At 43.5% G+C, this 17436-nt stretch overlaps 1 protein-coding gene across 14 annotated transcripts in view; it reads right to left on the reverse strand.

Moving 5' to 3' along the window:
* Positions 1–17436, reverse strand: part of fbrsl1 (fibrosin-like 1) — a 270998-nt gene that overhangs the window by 93892 nt on the left and 159670 nt on the right. For 10 of the 14 annotated variants that reach the window (XM_044195676.1, XM_044195668.1, XM_044195675.1 and 7 more), the window contains one exon: positions 8261–8290. The exons of the other annotated variants lie outside the window; for them this stretch is intronic. In XM_044195676.1, coding sequence (XP_044051611.1) covers positions 8261–8290 — 30 coding nt within the window. The remainder of the gene's footprint in view (positions 1–8260; positions 8291–17436) is intronic. 14 annotated transcript variants of the gene reach the window in all.

The following is a 17436-nucleotide window of genomic DNA, read 5'->3' on the forward strand; positions in this document are numbered from 1 at the left end:
GAACAACACCAATTTCCACCCGCAATTTCCCTCCTGCAGATGCTGGGATGAGGTACGGGGACGTAGGCGCCGTGGCCACTCTGATGGGGCGTGGAAGCAGAGCCTTGGGTCCGCTGGTGGACCTCCTGCCAAGCCTGAAACATCAGCAGAGTATCTGAAGATCTCTTTGGCCTTGAGGCTAAGGGTGAAGGCTTACTTCAACTCAGCCTTCGTAATTTATTAACAGAATGTTGTGTTGCAAGCCCTTAAGTTCTCACCCTCACTGAAACAAACTCAGAAAGCCATGGGTCACTACAAAGTTGAGGAGGTGGTGAGGAGGTGTAAGCACACATACACACTGTGTGCTTACGTATGTGTAAGCATGTAAGTTAGTTGAAATGACATCAAAATAGTCATACTGTATAAAGAAATAAATATATTTGGATGCTTCAGATAACCTTACAATTTCCTGGCTACTGTCCACCTAAACAGGAAAAAAAACTAAAACAAGCTTTGGGAACTTGAGTGGTGGTGCTGTATCAATATTAGGGTTTACATGACTCACATAGCACCACTGCATTTAACTCTCTCAACCACAGAGAGAGAAAAAAAACAAGTGATTGCTCTTGACCCCACTGCCTGTATCTGAAAGCACCACCTAGCAAAGTGGTTTGATCACAGGATCAAATCTATACAGCCATTTGACCCATGACCTCCCCAGCAGGCAGCATGGGAAGTCAGCTGATTACCCTGGGTCATCCTAGGAGCTCTGGATTAGGAAAGTATTGATCCCAGTGAAGATGTAGGCTCCAGAGGGAATGAGATTGATAGAAAAAGCTCTGCCGGGTAGAAATGATATCGACCAGAAGAACAGCCCTAGACAGCCTCTCACGTAAAAGCATATTTGAGCTTGGGACCTTGGAGTTGGCTGTGCAAACAGAGAGACGGCTTCAGCAAAAGCTCCTTTCACAGAGGCCTATTGAAAGAGGACAGAGAGAGAATGAGAGTGAAGGAGGATTGAAGAAGACAAGCTCAGAGAAATGCTCTTTGCATTAGCCAGACACACATAGGCCTCTGGTTCAGACCTGACGCACTTAAAGGAAGTCAGTGGGGGCCATGTAAATCAAGCCGGGGTGAGGAAAGATATAGTCCTGACCTGGGGCCAAACTAAGCAGACTTTAACATTACCCAGAGTCCATGTAAACAGCATGTAGACCTGGCAGTGCTCTGTTTCACTTCCATGCAAAGTATGTGGTGAGGTTGAGGAGGAAGAAGGGGACAGGGTGTATGGACAGATTGATGGTGATAGTGGTGGAGGTAAACTTGAAGAGCTGTTCCCCTTCTTCACTAAATTAAAACACTGCCTTGTCCTTTCCAATAAGAAATCCCTCAACCTTTGCTTTCAGCACTCACTGGGGGAGTGACAGAGCCGGCTGGGGTGCTGGTGTGATCCTTGGAGTAGTTTGGCGAGGGAAAAACAGACAGTAATGGCAGATGTACGAGAGGATAGGGAGCACTTATTCAGCTCAGAGAGAAAGAAGAAAACTGCCAGAAACCTGAAGGGACAGGGAGTACACAACTGTGTTATGAATATAGCCGTGGAAGAAAAATGGGAACATAGGTAAGAGAGAATGAGAGAAAACCCCCACACACACTGATTTATGTTTTTTTTTTTTCGCACCTCGTCTTTCATAGGGCTCCCTTCGGCTTCTTCTTGTCTCTGCTGACCGGGTGACTGTAACTAGCTTGCTATCTTGCCTTCAGAGGTGAATGCACACACACGCATGTACAACCCTCAGCACCTCCCAGTGTTTTGACATGGCCCCGGGCCCGGTGCTGCTGAGCTGCAGCGGCAGACACTGGGCATTGGAAAGTTGAGGCGTAGGAGAAATTAGGCGAGGAGGCAAGGAAATGGGATGTTGACTTGAACTGGCCCCGGGGGCAGCTGAGAGTCTCCCTGTGCAGCTCCGCTGGCTGCCTGACAGTTTGATGGAGCGAGTGGAGGCTTCCCCGTGGCCCAAGCCGCCGTCTCTAACACTGATGTAGCTCAGTGAGGAACAGATTGAGCCTCCAGGCATCGCTCTGTACTACTACTCCCCTCCTCTCTCACTCTCTGTACTGCTACTACTAGCTCTCTCTCTGTCACTAATCCTGTCAAGCCAACACACAGAAACATGTACAGCATATACATACTATAAGCATTCCCACAAAATCACATACTGTATGCACACATAAACACACTTAGATACACAGAAATAACAGTAACACCCACAGAGAGCTTGGCTCCCTCCTTCCTTCTCTTCCCTAAGACAGTAATGTGATGAGCACTACAGATGCTGTTTACTGAGCTCTGGCCAACGCACAGGGGGAAGGAGGAGGAGAGAGAGGGTGGGATGGAGGAAGAGGCAGAAGGAGGTAGAGTAAGGGGGCTGGCAGGCCACAGTCATAATGAAAAGAATCTGGCGGCAGCCCACTGTGTGCTGGTCATGAGAAGCATGTGCCGCCGGGGGGCTCTACTGCTAATTTCAGGGGGCAGCCAAGCGTTTCACGCTAGACTTGTCATCGGGCCAGTGGGGGCATTCATATTGGGTGACAGCAATTGCGACAGGGCGGGTGGGGGGTGGGGGGTGGGTTAGAAAGCTTCAGCTTCTCTCCCCCTCCCTGTACCTCCTGTCCCCCCTCTGAAATGATCAAACGTTATTGTAGGCAGGGTACAGAATTACAAATGAGTGTCCTGTGGAAATGGCTGGAACTGGATTCAACTGCTCTCTCTGCTTTGCTCTGTCCTCAGGTGGCCATGAGGGGCACACCTCATCCTCCAACCCCTGCTGTCCAAACAGGATTTATTACTTGCATCTTCCTAGTTAAGACGACAATAATAATCTGTTATAAAAGCAGGCCCATACATTCAGACAAAGAGGTACTGCATGTGTGTTTGGCTATGCCCCACCTTGGGGTGGGCGATATGGATACAATCTCAATCTCTTTCTATAACTTTAAATGTAATTTTATATCACAATATGAATATATAATGGGATATAGGCCTAGTTTTGGAGATAATATTTTGGAACTCAATAGTGAAACAATTTATGGATAAAATAACCAGACAGGAATGCCCATTTTTGCATAGTCCAGCAAATTAAATAACTGACAAATAAAAGCAGTTCCTTTGCCTGCAGCTGATTTGGAACGTTGCCTGCAATAGTCTGATACACCTACAAACAATAAAGGGATAGACACCTCAGTATAATCAGTATGACAAAATCTCTCAAATACATCATCATATCACCTAACCCTAGCCCTACCATGTCCTTGGTTTCTAGCAGCTCTCTCTCTTCACAGGACTGGGAGTCTGTTAAAGGTGAAATGACTGACGGGCACATCTTTAATCAGTGCCATCGACTGGCCTAAGGATTTGGTGCACACTTGGGGTTTATCTCTCAACTCGGCTAGATAAAATGAGCACAAAGTCACTGGAAATCATTAAAGAGTTGAGACGAGAGAAAAAAAAGAAACAGAGGGGAAAAACACCCTGTCAACCCGACCCCTACATCGTGGATCCTATGAAATGAGAGAGAGTGAGGGAGGTAGAGAGATGAAGGGGGAGAGCAGGATACCAAGGAGTTGATGCTAACAGCTGGCAGCCTCCCCCTTAAAAAAGAAGTGGAGGGCTCTAGTCTGGCAGCCAGGAGAGGCAAGCGAGGGACAAGCAGGGATGAAGGGAGGAGTGTAAGAGATGAAGTCAGTGATGAAAGGTGAGTGGTAGATGGTAGATGAGTGGATGTGGGATGGGGTGGGGGGGATTAGCCAACTTGCAAGGAGAACCTTCTGTTCATTGCCACCGAAAAAAGCCGTCACATGATAAAAAAAGGAAGGGATGGGAAACAGAAAGAGAGACAGAGAGCAATGTAGAGCGGAGGAGGAGAGAGGAAGGGAGGAGGCAGCCACATTGCACATCTTCAGGCTGTGAATAATTTAGAGGAGCACAGGGGAGACGAGACGAAGATGAACACAAAACACTGGCAGCGTTTGACCTAGAGCTGCAGCTACATCAGTGCACATCACAGAGCGGAGAGCTTTCTCTCGCTCTCCCTCTTCCTCCCTCCCTCTTTCTCTCTTTTCTCTTTTGCTCTTCATCTGCCTCCCTTTGTGTCAGGGAGGAAACAGCTGTACGCTATTCTTGCTTCACCTCACATTCTATGAAAGTCAACAGAATGCCTGACATCTCCGTTTCATAAGGATCTCTCTTTCTCCCTCCCTGCTCTGGGCACATCAGAAGAGTCTCGCGCAAAACGGATGCATGTACATCCAGGCTATATGGGGCCGTAAAGGCAGATACATGTCTGTTTGCATTTCCCCTGGCACACACTATGATACAATCACATCATATGAGAAAGATGTATCAACTTCAAAGAGTTCAAAATTGACTCAAACTCAAACCTTGCTGCCATGACTGAGCATTGTCAGCTTCAACACTCCACCCGTGTTGAAAAAAAGTTAGTTTTAATTATTGATTATTCTTGATTAAGCAAAATGCCTTATATTCACTTCCAGCCTCTTAAATCTGATGCTTTTCTTTCTCTTATGCCTTTGTTAATTGAATACCGACTGCTGGTCGGACCAAAAAATGCAATTTGAAGGTGTCATCTTAGACAATTTACATACAAAATTATTAATTTATAAGTGGAAAAAATAATGAACAGATTATTCAGTACTAAAAATAATTATTAGTTGCATAACTTGGAGTTCACAAAATACCGAATTGTTACCCAAACATTGTGCCCACTGCATTTTAAGAGCTGTGATCTCAAAACACTTACAAGATATAAATGATTCACTTCTTTAATCCTATTTTAAATGAATATATAGTTAATGTAATATTTACCACCCATAAACTGATATTTTCAGTTAATAATTTCTTGCAGAATGCTCACATCAACACAGTCTTTGTCATAAGACATAATGCAGTGTAAGAGAGGGACAGTGCTGTGAGCAACCAAGCTGTGGACAGCAGCAGTAAATAACAGCTACCCTGTGATTAGGCATAGAAGAGGTTAAACAGAGCACGTTCACGCCGCCTTTGTCAAGGTGCCATGAATCACCTCACCTGCTGAAGAGTGTGTCTTTGTGTGTGTGATGAAAGGACTACTAGGCATCTGTGGTGGGAGTGACAGTTGGGCGGACAGAGGGCGGTCTGATCAACCCAGAAGGGAGGGGCCATTTATTACTGTAATTAAGGAACCGTGGGAGTAGAGGAGCAGAGATTGTAAATGCACACTGATATGAATCTAGAGTAAAACTCTTAATTTGGTAGAAATTATAGTATGAGGCAAGTGGATAAATAGTAAAAAAAAAGAGGACTAAAGATGGCAACCAAACAAAACATGAGGTAACTCAGTTCCCTCTCTTTATTTTCTCGCCCCCTCCTTCCCACCAACACCCTCTCACTCCCTCTCCCACTGTCTCCTGCTTGGTCTGCGTGGCTGATATTAATGGGACGTCCCTTGTTTGTAAATGTGCCAAGTTGTGTGCACCGCTGTGGGCTGTCTATTATAGGAGGCCTCTGGGGCAGCTTTTCCATATGGCGTCACATATGGCACTCAGCAGCATCAATTAATGTTGTTATAATACTGATTTTTATGAGCTAGGGTTTCACTCCTTTCCTCTCCTCTCTACCCCTCCAACTCCTCCCCCTTTTTTCTCCCACCACTGATTCTTCTTTGATTCTTTGATTCTTCAAACTGCCTCTCTTCGATTCCTCAAACCTTTGACAACCTGGCTTCTGAACAGTAGAGGATCCGAAAAGTTTTCAGTGCCAAATTCTGAAAGCTCCTACCAGCTCTACTGAATGCCGCTCAAAGACCTTGAACATGACTTTGTTCGTGCTATACTGCAGAAGAAGGGTAACACTATTATCAATGTGTCAGAATCTTCTCTGAAGCTGAGAGACTTCGATCAATGAAATATGAAAGAATATGAGAGTGACGAAGACAGAAATTATACAGACTGAAAACTACATTGGATAACATCACATATCTGCAACTAAACACTGCATGTACAGCACCTATTGTAGTTTTGGTCACATTAGACCAGCATCAGGGCCTATTAGAGTGTTAAATTAAGCCTGTATTTATGCACAAAGCAATAGGCAGATTGATGTAAGAACAGAATCTGAGGGGCCTTTTTGTTCCCTGGTGTCTTTGGTGGTGGATCTGACAGGAAGGGAACAAGAGTGTAGCAAAAAGCCCCACTTAAAAAGCTCCTAGCCACACCAGCATTGTCAGGGACGCCACAATTAGAGACTAGATCACTGGCGCTTCCCAGCGAGAAACATCTCCCCACCACTCCTCAATGGAACTCTTTCGTTTGAGGAACACACTCAAAGCGGGGTTTTAAAACGTTTCGGATGGCTAATCACTCTCAGGATGAAAGACCCTGGCGTGTTCGCTTGTCTCAGCGTGGGGAGCTTCCCTTGCCGTTTCTCTGTCTCTGATTCTGATTGTTTTTGTTCGTTTCTTTTTCAGCAGGCAGGCGAGGCAGGCGAGCTGGCAGGCAGCGCTGTTTGAAGGTGCAGTCAGACCCGAGTGCAGGCCTGATGCTTTGTAGTGATATTTCCAGCAGCACAATCTCATTACTTTTTGACGTGGGTGATGCGTGCAGGGGCGGATTGTCATTTCACGCTGTCAAAAGTTCCATGAGGAAACGGAGACGGGAACGTAACTTCAATGACCTGCATGCCTCTGGCTCATCAAGAGTGAATATATTAAACCAAATAACACAGATAATATCCAAAGAACCAGATCCTTGAAGATGCTTGTAAACTTAATGTCCAGTCCTCAGGGGTGTTGAAGGAATCTCTCTCCTTATCTGGAATCTTTGTAATTGGATCTATTTCACAGCCTCCTAAACCTGTCACTATATATCCCCTGAACCTAATAAACCTACATACAGCACTGCCTATACACTCAGGCAGCACATATACATTAGTTACTAAGACAAACAGGTCTTTGTGTCTTGAGAGGAAAAGTCCTGAGGGCAGCATCCCACACCTCTCAAAGATGGTGAGAGCTCCTGGATGTTTTCACATGGGACAATCATTGGCAGCTCCCCGCTTTAAAAAAACTGGGGGATGTCCCTCGAAGTTGATTTCACACGGAGTTCTTTCAATACAGAGAAAAACTTTGCTCTGTTTAAGAAGCTGCCAGGCACTGATTGAAGCGCCTGGTTACTATGCGCACCCCAGCATGTTGCTGGGGTGACTGTCCCAAAGTGCTTCCTGGGTAATTTTCGAGGTCACTGGTTTGTGCACGCCTATGTGGTGCAGATGGGCCCACCCTCATTCAGGGCCCAGCAGGAACTCTTTCATTAGGCCCAGTGAATAGCCTCATTCATCCCCTTCACCTCAATTGGTCACGCTGTGTCTCTGCAGAGGGCCCAGGACAAACTTTTCTCTCTTTCCACTCCCTGATCTTCCATGCACCACCCACCTCAGTCATGCTTCACTTTTGTTCGGGAGCATGTGGTGGCTGGAGCTTCAGGGCTCATCTTTGGCTGCAAACTACCTTAGACCGCCTAATAGGTGGAACTTAACAAACTACACACATTGCTGTCTTTGTTTATCTTGATGAATGTTATAAAAAAGGTTATGCATGACACATTATTTACCAGTAGATCAAGATGAATATAGGCATTAACTGCATTTTTTCATATTTGGGAAAATGTGATCTTAGCATTAGAATCTGGCAACATCGATCTAACACATGAACATAAAAAGAATAATTATTCATATTCAGAGATATTTTTAAGGTGCAGCATTTTGTACAGATCTTTATGACTTATCAGTGCATTAGTCCCATGTTCCATACTCCTATTTCTATCTCAGTGTTGCACAAAAGGCCCCAAGGAGCCGTTCCAGCAGAACACAGGGCCATTTCATCTCTAACTTGCTTCTCTCTCCACTGATTCACTCCTGTGACTGCAGTTCTTAGCCATGCTAGTGGGTTTGCTACTCCCTGCCTCTTTTTGGCCCTCAAGTGAGTCTCAGGTCTGGCCTAGTGAGAAGTGACTAATTGTCTTGAGTTATTAGTGTGCCTGGAATGAGATCCACTCCAATTGGCGACAGGGTGCACAATAATTTTGTTTCTCCCTTCCTCCTCCCCTCTCTCTCTTTCTCCTTCTTGCAGCAGATTTACCCCCTCTGCTTCTCAAGCTACTGAGCTGTAAAATTGACTGGACGGCAGGCAGGATAAAGAATGAGACCTGGCATCGTGGACACACTAACCTTGAGGAGGGCCACTGCTGCTGGCTGCACCTAAAGAGATGGAGACAGAACGTCAACCATATTGGACTGAGGAAGGTTAAAATGAGGAGGGAGGAAAGACCAAAGGTAGAGAGAAAGGTGGAGCCCTTGCTGAAGAAACAATATGACAGCTTGGCAAAGCAGATCTAAATCAGCACAAGGATGGACATACACACTACAAATAGAAGAGAGGGTGTCAACAAAAAGAGAAAAAGGAGAAAGTATTAGGCATCATTTAATCTGACCTTGTCTCCTCTTAAATTCCTTGTTCTTCCTCACCTCCATCTTTATTTTATAATAGACTATGTAATGTCTAGCCCGATTAATCCCTCAGCTACTGCAGTGCACATGTACAGCCGGTGTACCTATCAACCTTTGCAATTAGACGAATCATACTGAAAACTTTAAATGTCAGACAAAATGTACATATTTTGTGAAAACAGTGCATCATGAAAACGACCCGGAGCATGTTTCCTAACACTTCTAACATAACTGTCCTTCGTAATGAAATCAACTTGTATAGCTACTCTTAGAACGAATCTGAGCAATCAATTACTATGAATCACAAATACACTAGCTGCGGTTTAGATGAACAAATGGAGCCTCAGTCGCTTACAGATGATATTAGTGCTCTGAGCTGCTCTCTCTCCATGAGAGATTAAGCAGGTTTGTACTCTCCCAGGCGGGCAGCGCTCCCCCCTCCAGGGTGCTGCACTATCATTTGCAGGAAAATTACTTCAGTAATAAGGAATCCAGGCCCATAAATCCTCATGGCCTCACCTTCCTTCGCCTCCCAAGTCTCGCTGAACAGCTAGTAAAAATTCCCTTTAAAAAATTCATAGCGCAATTTTGCTCAAATCCCTCCCAGCAAGCACAATTATGGAACTTTCATCTCAATTGATTTATGTCCTGGGCTAAGGGGGGGCATAGATTGGAGAGGGGTAGGGGTGGGTGGGTTGTCAAGGGGGAGAAAAAAAAACAAGTGGTAAATCATTGTTTTTAAAAGGGAAGGCGTCCGGCCTTGTGTCACACTGTGTTGTAGTGCAGGCTATAGAGAGGTGCACAGATAAGGGGAGGAGGAAGAGGGAAGGGAACGTCTGAAGGGTTTGAAAGCAGAAGTGGAATGGCAAAATGGAGGAGGGGAGGGAGATGGGGGCGAAAGGAGCGGTATTCCACTTGATTAATAACACTAATCAAATTATACAGTGTTCCACTGTGCCCTGAAATCTGGGGCCATAATGTCCTCTAATGGCGAGGTTCATGGAGCTAAACTTCAGAGGGAAAACACGGTGCTGACTGCTGCATGCCTTAATGAAGGCAGTAAAACATCCATTTCCAGAAGCCATGAAATGAAAGGCAAGATTGTAGATGTGCACCCAGTGGCTCTCTCACTGCAAAAAAAAATGGAAGGCTGTTAACACAAAAGACAGTGTTGGAGAGAGAGACCTTAAGAAGAGAAATGAGGAGAAAATAATACAAGTGAAGAGATTTAAAGGGCAAGAACACCAAGAGTAAGGGAATATTAAAAGAAAAGGGATGATGAAGTGAGGATAGAGAGACAGATTGGTAGATGTTCTCAGTGCTTTATTTCCAGAGAAGTTCTCTTCTGGCGTGAAGACAATCTCTGTCTGCTGATTATGGATGAGCCAGGCTGCTTTACTATGTCTGTTATACTTAGAGCTGCTGACAGCAGCCACAATTCATCTCTATTTAGTTGCTGATGCACCTAACCACAGCATCCTCCCCCTCATCTATCTCAATACCACTCCATTAGAGTATTCCCTCTGTCCATCCAGGCATGCATTCTGTTGATCCATCTATCCATCCGTATTTCCATTCGTCCATCCATCCATGTGTACATTCGTCTATCCATCCATCCATCCATCCATCCATCCATCCATCCATCCATCCATCCATCATCCATCCATCCATCCATCCATCCATCCATCCAAACGTTCATCTGTCTGTCCATCCATCTACCCATCTATCAATCCATCCAATCTTATGTAAATAAAAGTCTGCTCTGAAAGACACATACAACAATATTGCTCTGACCTTAGCTGTCAGCTAGCTGCTGTAGGCAAGAGTTTAGCTTGTTATTTCTAGGCATTATGCTCAAAGACAGTATGACTTCTGTTGGCAGTGGAACACTATATGTCTGACATCTGACAAAATCTAAAAACAACATGTAAAGATCACTATGGCTCTAATCACAAGGTCCTACAGAAAAAGTTTGCTACACTAAAACTAACTGAGACTCCAGGCACTCAAATTTATAGAAAAGCATTATGGTTTGCATTTAATCTACTAAATTGCACATGCTACAAACAATCAAATCAGCCTTTGCATTGTGAGTAAAACAAATGTTGATCGTAGTCCTTGGGGCAAAATTTCATCTGGAGAGCAAGGGGAAAAAAACCAACAAAGCTGAGAAAACACAGATTGCTATTGTTATTATTATCATAATTACAGTTGTGCTTATCATGCAAGCAGCCTCAATCAGGATGAAATACAGTTTCATTTGATGAAGCTTCCTGTTTTGACTGGCTTGAGTTTGGGAACCACACACTTGGCTGGCGTGCCAAAAACTCAATCAGGCGCAATTACATAGCCATCAGATAGAAATGTAATTGATTTGAAAGCTGACATGAGATATAACTACATTACAGTGGAGGCACAGTGGGGAGGCTCCTTAGGGACAGGGCCTACGGGGAGCTCATTACCGCCAAGCTTTAAATTATTGAGTGCTAAGGCAGTGACATTGAGGAACAGAGGCGGGTGGCTGTTACAACTCGGCAAGTGTTTATCTCAACTTACAGCAACCTAAGACATCTGAAGGGTTGATCTGCCCGTGCATTAATATTGCAAGGGGAGAAGTTGTAATGGTTCATAATTGAAAAGGTTCAGTCCAAGGTAGAGTCGGTGGGTGCACATCATGCCTACTATTTCCACATCTAGTATTTGTAACAAGTTAAACTAAGGCAAAATACAATATCATGTCCTGCCTGTGGGTCACTTCCATAGCAATAATACTGCCTAGTCCTTGGGTCACATTTTTAGTGCTTTGCTTAGCATTTAGTTTGTGGAAGCATCACGTCATGCTCCATGAGAGCTGTGTTCGCTAAGCATGGTGCTTTCCAAAATATACTTTCACTTAAGTAAAATCTGCTTGGTTGGTTTTTGTGTTGTCTAGTTGGGTTGTTGCTGAGCTTGCTAGCTAGCATCATAGCTAGCAGCAAAAGAAACATAGTGCTATCCATGCGTTAATTTGTTGGTGTCTTACTTCTCTTTTTTTGGCGTAATTTACCAATACTTCTATTATTTTAACAGACACATTTTCAATGTTTCCGCTTCTTAGCTTTACAGACACAGCTTAAATTAGGTGGCAGCCTCCCATGGGCTTGGGGGTGAAGAAGCACATCTGCCTGACCCTGACCACCAGCCTATGGGTCTTATCTGAAATGCTGAGGGGTGACTGTTGAGAGGATAAAGATGTAAGTCACTGCAGAGGGGCCTCACCGTCCCCCAGGAAACTGGTGACTGCCTACCTCTGGGAGAGTTATGCCCCCTAGGCTTCTGCCACTGATCTCTCTCTGTTTCTCTCATTCTTTCTATCAATCTTCTCTCACTCTCCTCACACAGCTCTCCTGTGAGCTTTCTCACAAAAATGAGAACTCAATTAATTCAGGCGAAATGAGGCCGAGGGAGGAGGAGGAGGCCTAGGGAGCCCACAGAGACAGAGAACAGGCAAGTGAAGGAAGCCTAACAGAGCTGCTTGTCGATCTGCGGCCTGGAAACAGCAAACAGAGCGTGGGGTGACTGTGCATGTGCATTAAGTCTTTAGCCAAGTTAATCCTGTCTGCAGTTTAAACATGGCTGATGAACGAACGCTCCTCATTACAGAGGGGATGCTGGGTAAATAGACAGGTCAGAGGGAGGCTGACAAAGAGAAAAGAGCAAAGCCTGAACGAGATGAAGACAGAGCAGACATGATTAAAGACATGCTGACACTTAATCCTTTGCTTGTTGTTTATTTACATGGATGCTGGGAGGGTCTCACAGGTTGACCGTTTATTAGAGTTCAGTGATGACTTAAACTGGCATTCTAGCTATAATGACACAGCAGTGACAGACACTGTAGATGTAAAGTTACAGGTCTAAGTGGTTGCACTACATCCCCTTAAATTAACCTACATTGCACTATTACTTACCCTCTGTTTAACCTAGAGGGAATGAACAAACTGTGGTGTGAAAAAGGCTACATGTATGTCAGTTTATGAATGTGACCTGTGACCCATGACTAGGGATGGGACAATATACGATTTTATTGCAGATCGGGATAAAAAACACTTGGGATAACTGTGAATCGGGATTATCGTGAATATCCTCACGAGTGACTTGAAAACGCATAGTCCTATATTGATTTCCTGATTTATTTTGAATTAAAGGCTAGCAGTACTGTTTGATTACAGAAAAGTGCCACAATGTTGTTCAGGTTTTTTTTTTAACTAAAACAGGTCCAAAGTAGTACAGTTTGACTCTATGTCACAATGCCAGTTGGACTTTATTTTTGTAAAGGATAATTCCTGCCTTTCTTAAATCAGGGGTAAATTATATATACTGATGAAACTGTTGTCTGTACCATTTGACATCATGTTAGAGAAGTGAACAATAGAGCCTGATTTAAAAAATAAAGGAATTATCATGTAAGAAAGAACAGACTCACACATTGTTGCTATTTTTTATTTATTTATGTATCCTTTACTTATGCAGAGGGACCTTATGATTTCTGATTACCTGATTATTTGTTTTTAAAAGGATATTCATTAAAAAGATGTGTCCTATTTGTGATGCAATAAGAAATATTTGTTTCTTAACTAAATGTAAGGTAAAGTGATTTCAGTATGTTTTAGTGCCATTTTAAGAGTTTTAAGCACATTTTGATGATTATGGGGATAATATTGTGAATCGTAATTATTTTGGCCAGGATAATGGTGACATAAAATTTTCATATTGTCCCATGCCTACCCATGACCTTGAGAACAAGGACCTCATGCTAAAGATGCAAAGTGCAGTCGGATAGACAACAGTCATCAATCTTGAGTGAGCCTGGTCACAATGTTTAATGCTATATTAGGGTGCTACAAGCCACTGCACAGCTCAGCTAATTTTCTCATAGCCTTGCAGAAAAACTGGCAGAAAACCAGCTGTTAGCAGGTGCTGTCGCCACTAGTGCATACACACACACACACACACACACAGATATTCTACGCACACACATAGATATTCTACGCACACACAAAATGTGTGATATGAGGTGGCACACTGCAGTATTTCCTGCAGCTACGTATGCTAAATAGGCTAAAAACAAATTGACACTACACAGCTGTTTTCTGTGTGTCACTAAGAACAAAAAAACCCCCCAAATAAAATCAATTGACCAGTTTTTACCGTAAAACTACTTCGAAGCTGTGAGATGTTATCTCCAGTGCGATGGTGTTATAAAAGTAACCACTTCCCAATGACAGAGCGTAAATCCTGCGGTATTCTGGGATATTTTTATGTTAAACTTTGACAGCAGTACATATATTACAATGTTACCAGTCCCAGCTCTAGGACCAGGCTAGTAAAATAGGCGAGTTAGATAGTTCCAAATTTTCACATGATAAATACCTTACATGTAAGGAGCCAGGGGGGATTGTGGCAAATGTGTTTCCAAGAAAATCAGTCTGCCACTAGTACTTAGAGTGATTGAAACGCCTGTAAACAGAAGCAGCAGACTTGCTTGACACTCTCTGGGAGATACTAATATAGTTGTGCTTCCAGGACCTGAAGGAAAGGATGAGGTGGGGTGCTGGAGTTTATGAACTAAACAGCAAGTGCAGGAGCTTTTAAAATTACCCTATCTCTGCACTTGGCCTGGTCTCTGAACTGAAACTGCAGAGTAAAAGCACAAGACTGTTGAGCGAAGTACGTCAAGTCAGTCATAAGACACCCTTGGTCAATGGCTGATAGTGTTCCTCGCATTAGCCCAAATTAAAATTAGATCTATCTTTAACAATCTCATTTTAAAAAAGCCATATGATGACACTCTCTTTCATTTATGCTTCCCATCTTCTCCTCTGCAAACCCCTGAGGAGAATAAATTCTCTTTTGTTCATGGTGCTCGTAAAAGGACCTTTTTGCTAGCCTGCCAGCATCTTTGCTATCTATAAAATTCATCACAGTCAGAGCTGATTTTTTCCAGATCTTTGTGCAATCAAGAAAGTGGGGAGACTGCAGATAGTCTTGTTGATGTTGCAGGTCGAATTAGAGGCAATATGAGCATGAAAATGAATTAAGCACACAACTGAGCACTTTAGATGAAAGCATGTTTTTGTGTCTTCACCACACATCAGCTGACATTGATACTATATTGAGCCTAAGGATATTACACTAATAACAACCTCAAAAGAAGGATGGCTTCTAATGAACAGAGGTATGGAGCTTTTCACTACTAGGCTAAAAAATAATAATTACTTATTTGGTCAAAAATATATCCAATGTTCCAAAGTCCACAAAAGGAGTGCCAGCAAAACCAAGAAGTGTGAAACATATTTTAAAAGTTGTTTCGCTTTCTTGATGTCATCTCTCTGGTGAATAATTTATATTTTTTGAGACAGTGTTAATTTTAACAGAACTCTTAACAGGAAGGAGGAGAGGCAGTGAGAGTTCAAACTCTGCAGCTACAGCAGTTTCGTTGGTGGTGAGCCGTTGTGAAAATGTGAGAAAAACCACAACCTATGTGCCTATTGTGCAAACATGTAAAACCACAAAGGGTGCTGTGAGTTGCTAAAAGAGCAGGTTATCTATATATGGGGTTAAGCCACAACCCAACACAAACTGAAGCTTAGTCCTGTGAAATAAACACGTAAGTTTTATTTTCTAGCTTCTGACAGCGGCACATACACACACTCTTAGAAATAAAGGTGCTAAGTAGAACCATATAGGGTTCTTTGGCTTGTCCCCATAGAATAATCCTTTTTGGTTCCTGGTAGAACTATTTATAAAGACTCCACCTGGAACCCTTTCAGAGGGTTCTACCTAGAGCCATCTGTGAAAGAACCCCCTATCAGAGGTTCTACAGAGAACCCTTCTATGGTGTAATGGTTTCACCCAGAACCTTCTCTGGGGGTTCTATCCAGAACCTTTCCCCCTTCTAAGGGTGCTAACAAGAACCCACCCAGGGGGTTCTACCAAGAACCCTTTTATATTCCAAAGGTTTCATCTAGATGAAATGCATACTGTATTTCAGCAAATAGTGACCGAGACTTTTATTTGCCTGTTGGCATAACATCTTGCATAACATCTTGCTCCTTTAGCCAAAAAAGCCAAAAAAGAAACAATCTGAGAGACAATATACATGTACATCATGTCTGACAATAAAGCTCTTAGCCCATTCCGTAGATGCACACCTGAATCCCCAGACACCTACATTACATCTCCTCTGACCCGAACATGAAACCAGGACAAGAAACACTATGCAACCATTTGGTTTTGTTTGTCCTCCCGGGGCTGACTTGGGCTCTCGGAAACCCTACCCTGGCATTCCCTCTAATCCCCAGAGAATGAAAAGCCAGGCCAGCAGCATACAGATAAAGCACCAGGTGATTGCATATCTGTGACAGACCACCGTAGAAGTCTCCAAATGTGGTCCCTGTGACACTGCTAATTTGACGGCCCTTCTCCTGTTCTGCACTTGGCCTCAAGGGTAGCCATTGTATCAACTTACATCCAGCTGTTTACCTTCGAATAACAAGAGCTGCATCAACTTAAACTGATTCAATTGAGCAGAATTGCACACAGTTCATTGGCTTTTGGCTGGCGCTGGCAGAGTAGATGACAATGGTGTGTGGAGCCAGAAAGTATCAGTTGACCCAGACTAATTATTCATAAGGCCTTGTTGTGATGGCTGCTGCTCCAGTAAGGTCATGCAGGAGCAGCTAAGGGGAAACAAAAACATTTCCTACTAAAATGGAGTTGACACTGCTGGGTATCTACAGGAAACTATGAAAGAAAATATCACTAAGAGCAGTGAGCTCTCTCTATGTCTCATTGGATGTGGATAGCAGCATAACAGCTATACATTCCCAACTGGAAGTTGTGTTTGATGCAATGGAGGATATGATTTAAGAAGGGCGCGCATGCATGGCTGAAAGGAGAATGGTGCAGCTCCTTAAATAATAGTACACTCTGTGTCCTCACAATCACAGGCAAGCATTGCCTTGAAATTTGTAATTACAGTAATTGTGATTTCGACAAATGGGCCTCCAATTCACTCTTCAACGGTAAAAATACAGGTTGCGTTACCCATGTGGAGTCTACTAAAAGCATCCGTCGACAAAGCTTTAATTTGATCAGCTCTTGGATAGAAGGCATTTAAAATGTCCAGATGTATGCAAAAATACTCCGAAAAATACTATTTAGATGAGTCTTTGACTGAGTCATAAACTCAATGACTCCTGCAAGGAAAACTTAGAGAACACTCTTAACCTGTGAGCTCAGAGGAACTGCTTCCTCACCTCTATTTACAATCAAAATGAGCCACAGAAATGTGTACCCACAAATACACACACAAAAGGCCCACTTATGAGCAAGCACAATAGTGTGGCAATTAGCGGCTAGAGAGGAAGAATGCTGGATCGGTTACAGTTGTTGAATGTTAATTACAGCGTTTTACGGTGTTGAGGAGATAACGAGTTAGCGCCTGGTGACAGCAGCGACACGTTCTTTAACGAGAGCCGTGGAAATTTATGAAACTTGAGATCAGGGACAATGAGGCATTACTGGCTTGTCAGATGCTCTCCTGCTCACCCTCCCTTTGTCCTAATGAAGGCAGACACTCGTTTCTTTCTCTTCTCTGCTTGTTCCAGCGCTGTTAGCCTGGAATGATAATTGTTCATCGAGGAAAGGTAAAAATCAGCAGATTGGGATTCTGTCCATGTCCACTCTATTCAATTCAATTCAATTTTACTTATATAGCGCCAATTCATAACAGAAGTTATCTCATTGCACTTTTCCTCTAGAGCCGGTCTAGACTGTACTCTTTATAATGTTATACCTAAATATGTTATCATCTCACAACACCACTTCCATTGCCTATTGAGCTTGTGTTACAG

Source organism: Siniperca chuatsi, linkage group LG5 (assembly GCF_020085105.1).
Source record: "Siniperca chuatsi isolate FFG_IHB_CAS linkage group LG5, ASM2008510v1, whole genome shotgun sequence".
In the NCBI taxonomy this organism is placed as follows: domain Eukaryota; kingdom Metazoa; phylum Chordata; class Actinopteri; order Centrarchiformes; family Sinipercidae; genus Siniperca; species Siniperca chuatsi.